The following is a 6,000-nucleotide window of genomic DNA, read 5'->3' as shown; positions in this document are numbered from 1 at the left end:
TATACAGGGTAAAAAGGTTGAGGGAGGAAGGATGAAATGTATAACAACAGCAACTATTGCTCTTCAGATAACAAATCAATTTGTTTATCACCTACAGTCAAAGTCCATTGATGGATTAAGAACTCTTCCTCACGGTTTTTTCTATCAGCAATAAGTTTAACAGTACCCGATACGTTATTACTACCTTTAATATGAAATTTAATATTAACGTTACCAGCAACTTGATTTAATTCACCATAAACCCAAGGGATGATACCATCGAATTCTATATTATCACCTAATAATTCCCTTGTACGTGGAGACCTACGTAAATAGTATAATGTATTTACAACAATTGGTGATTCAGTCTTTTCATAATTGAAAATTAAAGCTAAAGATGACCCAACAGCAATCACAAAAGCAGCAAAGCCAATTCTTTGTTTATACTTATCCTTGGTTGGATCTGGTAATTCTCTTTCGATTCTTAAAGGTTTTTTCAATTCATCATTTACATTCTTATTCACTACATTGGTAGCAAAATAACGAGGAAATAATATGCTAGAAGAGCTAATTCTTCTACTTACTAAAATTCTAGTTGATCTAACTAACAAAGAGGAATTCATCACAAAATATATACTATTATGATGGATACAACACTTGAGATTAGTTCAACCGCAGGTAGAACCATTAATACAATACCTTTACGAACACTCAAGAGATTCTTTTTAAATTTGTTAAATCCATTTTTTAAAATATTTCGAAATTTTAACCCTTTGCGATATTCCATCCATATACGTCAAGATGTCTAGTCTTTGATTTGAAAAATTACGAAATGAATTCATTCGATCGATTTGATATTTAAACTATTTAATCTTTAAATGTGGTTAAGGATAGTTAGTTTAACGAACTACTTTTTATTTCTAGCTGTTGATTTATAGTTTCAAGTTGAGTATATGGGATAGGATAGGATATCTAAGTTAAAATATGGGATTTGTATGTGTGATGTTATATTTTATATGAAAATTAGACTAAAATAAAAATGATAATATTAAAAAGCTCTCCCATTTGTAGATATGTTGGGAGGTTTTTGTTATACTAACAGGACGTTTTTAAACTATATATGTATTTATTTATAGATTGGGAAAGCTATTCATCTGTCAGTCGATCTGGTATTAGTTTCTACGTGTTTAGCAGGGATTAAAAGGAATACTGGATTGACTCCAAAGATAGAGAGATTTGAAAACCCTACAGTTAGAGAATATATGGTAAAATATTTAAATTTTGGAGAATCTGTATATGATTATACTGTAGCTACATGTGGATCTTCATCGAATTTTACAAGAAAATGAATTTACTCAAGCCAATAAATATAAATAGCATCCAACTAAAATTAATCGTTTCGTAAATTGTAAATAGTATATATAATAATATCCATAATAAAGTTATAACAATCGTGAATCCGCAGCATTACTATTTTTGGAGTTCACAGATAATAATCTCAACACTTCAGATTTTCATTTATCTAATTTGTTTATTTTAATCTATATCTATGTCAATAATTAAAACGTTATAAAAATTTACAAATAAAATAAAAAATTAAATCAGAAAGAATATTAAAATTTATTGAACGATATGATAAAATTATGATAATATTTAATAAAATAAAATCAAGTCATAAAAACATTTGGTCATTTATATTGGTCGTTAAACGTAAATCGAGAAAATAAATTTAATAAAAATAACAAACGTTAAAATACAATGAGTAAGGCATCAACAGTATCATTATAATCAATAATGATTCATAAGGGTAAAAAAAAGAAAAAAGTAAAGATCAAACAGCTTTATCAATTAGATTAAACACCAAAGGTCTTAATATAGTCGGTAGCGTAAACCTTTTCTCTTTCTCTTCTATCATTATCCCAGTTCAAGTGGTCACCCATGATCTTAACTGTACCATTAACAGCATCTAAAGCTTCCTTAGCATCCAAGAAGGCATATCTGGTTCTTCTCATTAAGAAATCTAAAGCAGTTCTGGTATATTCGTAGTCCATAGAGTACTTCAATTCGGCAATAGTGTATGGGTATCTGAAGGAATCGTAACCGACATGAGCGTTAGAGATGGATTCATTTTCTCTACCAGCTAAGTTAACTGGCAATTTGTTTTCATCAGATTCTTTCATCATTTCACAGATAATTGGAGATCTAGTACCATAGTTATTAGCCAAATGTTCAGCCATTGGGGTAGAAACGTTGTACTTTTGAGATAACAAAGCAGCCAAATTGGCATCCCAGTTTTCCGCACCAGCCAATTTCAATTTTCTAGTAATACAAGGTTTAGCATTGAACTTACCTTGCTTAACGACTTCATCGATAGTTTCTTCAGCCATTTCTCTGTAAGTTGTCCATTTACCACCAGCAATAGTAACCAAACCGTTATCAGAAGTAAAGATAAAGTGAGATCTAACAACTTCTTGAGTAGCACCACCCTTTTGAACTCTTGGATCTTGAACCAATGGTCTAATACCAGCCCAAGCACTTAAGACATCTTCTCTCTTAACAGGGAACTTAATGTAGTGTTGCAATTCCTTCAAAATATCTTGGATATCAGCTTCAGTGGCAGTTGGGTTTTCTGGGACGGTCTTCATTGGGATATCAGTGGTACCAGCTAAGACCTTACCTTGCCATGGCAAGAAGAACATAACTCTACCATCAGCAGTGTTAGCATCTAATAAACCCATTTCGGAAGGACAGTAGTAAGAAGGCAAGATAATGTGGACACCAGCGGAAGGAACAACCATGTTTGGATTTTGAACAGCAACCTCTTTAGAGATGGATTCTGGAGTGATGACGTTTAGAGGAGTCTTCAAATTACCAGTTTCAATTTCCTTTTTGAACATATCAGGCAAACCATTCTTGTTGTTATCCATTTGTAGGATAGTGTCACTGTAAGGACCAGTAGCGTTGACAATGACCTTAGCCTTAATTTGATAAGTTTCACCAGTTTCAGTATCTTCGACAATAGCACCAGTTAATTTTTGAGTCTTTTCATCCTTCACCAATTGCTTAACTTCCATATAGTTCAAGACAGTAGCACCTTTTTCAATAGCAGAGATAGCCAAAGTAGCGTTCATTCTCGAATCATTGAAAGAACCATCATGATAAACCAAACCAGCCTTCAATTTGGAAGAATCCAACATTGGGGCAATTTCACAAGCAGAAGATTTAGATAACAAATAAGAACTCTTTAAGTTCTGAGAACCAGCGAACAAATCATACATTTTAGTACCGACATAAAAGTAAGGAACTTGCCAGTATTGATAGACAGGGATCATGATAGGTAAAATCTTACATAAGTGAGGAGCAGTGTAAAGTAAATGAGCTCTTTCGTTTAAAGCTTCAATAACCAAATCCAATTGAGCCTTTGATAGTTGGAAGACAGCTTTTTCCAAATATCTAACACCACCGTGGGCCATCTTGGTAGATTTTGAGGAAGTACCACTAGCGTAATCATTCTTTTCTACCAAAGCGACGTTCAAACCTCTTGTAGCAGCATCGATAGCACAACCAGTACCAGTTGCACCACCACCAATGATTAAAACATCGAATTGGTAAGTTTTCTTAAGCTTTGACAAAAGGTCAGTTCTGCTTGGTAGTCGCACATCAGTGGTATCTACAGGAGAAGGCTTTGAAGGGTCATTGTAGACTGCATTATTTGAACTGTTATTAGTTAATAAAGTTGAAGCAGTTAAACCTGTACCGACTGCTAAAGCGGAATATAGTAACTTTTTTGAAGTAGTTAACTTCGATAAAGTACCCTTTGCGAACATTGTTTTATAATAATTGATGAACAAAATAAAATAAAATAAAATATATAATTTCTTTTCTTCCTAAGTTATTAAGTATATTATTCTTTCTGGTGAATGATTGATATATAGTATTATTGGGAAACGATGTTTCTTTATAATAGAATAAGTACTCAAAAAAAAAAGATTAATAAAATTAAGCAGCTTGTTAAGAAGAAAGGAAACTTGTCGTAATTATAAAGCTATAGTTGCTAAATAATAGTATTTCTTTATCCTAATTGTCTTTATAGAGTTTAGTAGTTATGATATAAGATATAAATAAATATAAAAGGATATGATAATTATACAGAAGATATTAGAATTGAGATCCCAAGAAAAAGTTTTGAAAATGTTTCCCTTTTATACGATTTCAATTCATTAATGTGGAATGGAAGAAGAAGGGGGTTAGTTTGAGGTTGATGGGGGATTAGAACCAGGATTTGGGTTTAGGTTTGGGTTTGGATTGGAACTGGGATTGCGATTGCGATTGCGATTACGATTGGGGGGTGGAGCTGCTGCTGCTACTGGATGGGGGGATGTTGAAGTACAACGAGAAGGAGAGAAAGCAAAAGAAAAAAAATTTTTTTTCTTTGTCAGTTTTTACAGGAAAGACGTTTTTTTTTACTATTATTAATTTAGTTCGGTTTAGTCTAGTCTAGTTTAGTTTTAACTTCATGTTTTTCATAAAGTTGCCTTCCCAGCATTTCATTAAAGTTGTCAATAATGAATGAAACAGTAGTTGGCAGAACAATAGCGTGTACGATGTCGATGTGAAATGTACCAGCGATTGAGATTGCTTGATCGTGTAGTGGCGATAGGTTATTGGAAGAGAGATAGAGAGCGTTTGTGTGTATGTGTATGTGTAATAGCGTAGTACTATTTTAAGAGACGACTGAAGATTCCATACTCCAGCGAAGGTAGGTGCCGAAAAAAGCAATTCTGGGGTTTCTGCGCCGAGCACAGAGCGCTAGAGGAAGTATTGCAGCGGCAGTTATGTGGAAAGCAAAAATCGAAGGAGCGGGATGTAGCTACTGGTTAGAACATCATGTAGGAGACTGGCCGGCTGGGAGTGGCGGCGGGGGCTTGAGAGCAGTGGAGGAGCGGAGGGAGACAGAGAGAAGTTGGACACAAAAGCGTAAATAAAAAAAAAAAAGAAAAACAAAAAGAAAAAGGAGAGAGAGAGAGAACACAAAAAGTGTGGAGACAAATAACGAAGAAAGGAAAAATAGGATACCGGCTGGTTATGCTTTTGTTTTATTTTATTTTTTTTTGTCTTTTTTGTTTTGTGGCCCAGAGTGGAGAGGAAGGACAACAGAAGAAAGAAAAGAAAAAGCAGTTTATTGTTTAGTTTGTGTCTGTTTGGTTGGTCACCGAGAGAACAGGTCGTGCCAAACTCAGCTGGAAAACAATCCAAAACCAGGTCAACTCGAAAGCACATCTGCGGTTATTTGCCCACCAGCAAACACAGAGACACAAACTGACATTCACACTCACAATGTTACAAAAGTGCAACTTCAACTGCAACTGCTATACCAAAAAGAAATAAGAGTAACAGTAACAAGATCAAATATAAAAATAAAAAAAATAAAAAAAACCGCTGACAACAGGAAAGGGCAACCCTGTTGGCCAGAAAGATTCAAGCAGGAACCTCCGCAGATCGACAAAAAAAGGCTCTTCTCTTTCGGTAATCATTCCAATTTTGATACAAATTAGGTTTGTGTTCTATCTCTCTCTCTCTCTCCTTTGCCACTCTCTGCTTTCTCTGATTTAATTCACCGTATTCTCTATTTGCTAAACCACCCTGTCGATGTTGTTCCCTGTCTCTGACTGATACGTGTATTTTTTTTCTCTTTCCTATTCTGGCCTAACCCCACATTGTCGCTTATACAGTATCGTAAAGCATGCCTTCTGAAAACAAACTTACAATGCTCTATGGCGCTATCTACTGGTCGTACTTCTTGAAACTTCCCACCCCTCGGATCACAGATTCCGTGGCTGTATTTCTCTACACCCCCGCGCCCCCGATCCCACCTCCCCACCCCCTACTGAGCGACCACGCATACACCACAACAACGTTGGCTGCTGCTGTTTCACTAAGCCAGCTCCTCTGACCAATCAAATTTTAGGAGGAGTATGCATGCTTATTTCACTACCGGTTCCCAACTAGCCTGATCTAATT

General features: G+C 35.0%; 3 protein-coding genes across 3 annotated transcripts; 1 reads left to right on the top strand and 2 right to left on the bottom strand.

The window, feature by feature from the left end:
- Nucleotides 1–53: 53 nt before the first annotated feature.
- COA1 (Coa1p) lies at nt 54–602 on the bottom strand (the record flags this gene model as incomplete). The annotated part of the gene is made up of 1 exon (XM_001645696.1): nt 54–602. One exon carries the CDS (start codon nt 600–602, stop codon nt 54–56), a length of 549 nt encoding a protein of 182 aa, XP_001645746.1.
- Nucleotides 603–963: 361 nt separating this feature from the next.
- On the top strand, nt 964–1,328 carry ATG44 (mitofissin; the record flags this gene model as incomplete). Its single annotated transcript, XM_001645695.1, has 2 exons — nt 964–972; nt 1,116–1,328. The coding sequence occupies 2 exons, from the start codon at nt 964–966 to the stop codon at nt 1,326–1,328; spliced, it is 222 nt and encodes a 73-aa protein (XP_001645745.1).
- A 504-nt stretch (nt 1,329–1,832) lies between these two features.
- On the bottom strand, nt 1,833–3,806 carry GUT2 (glycerol-3-phosphate dehydrogenase; the record flags this gene model as incomplete). The annotated part of the gene is made up of 1 exon (XM_001645694.1): nt 1,833–3,806. The coding sequence occupies one exon, from the start codon at nt 3,804–3,806 to the stop codon at nt 1,833–1,835; it is 1,974 nt and encodes a 657-aa protein (XP_001645744.1).
- Between the last annotated feature and the right edge of the window lie 2,194 nt (nt 3,807–6,000).

Source organism: Vanderwaltozyma polyspora, genomic scaffold (genome assembly GCF_000150035.1).
Source record: "Vanderwaltozyma polyspora DSM 70294 KpolScaffold1043 genomic scaffold, whole genome shotgun sequence".
Taxonomy (NCBI): Eukaryota; Fungi; Ascomycota; class Saccharomycetes; order Saccharomycetales; family Saccharomycetaceae; genus Vanderwaltozyma; species Vanderwaltozyma polyspora.
The sequence above is the reverse complement of the archived record's forward strand: the minus strand, read 5'-3'. Positions and strand labels throughout refer to the sequence as shown.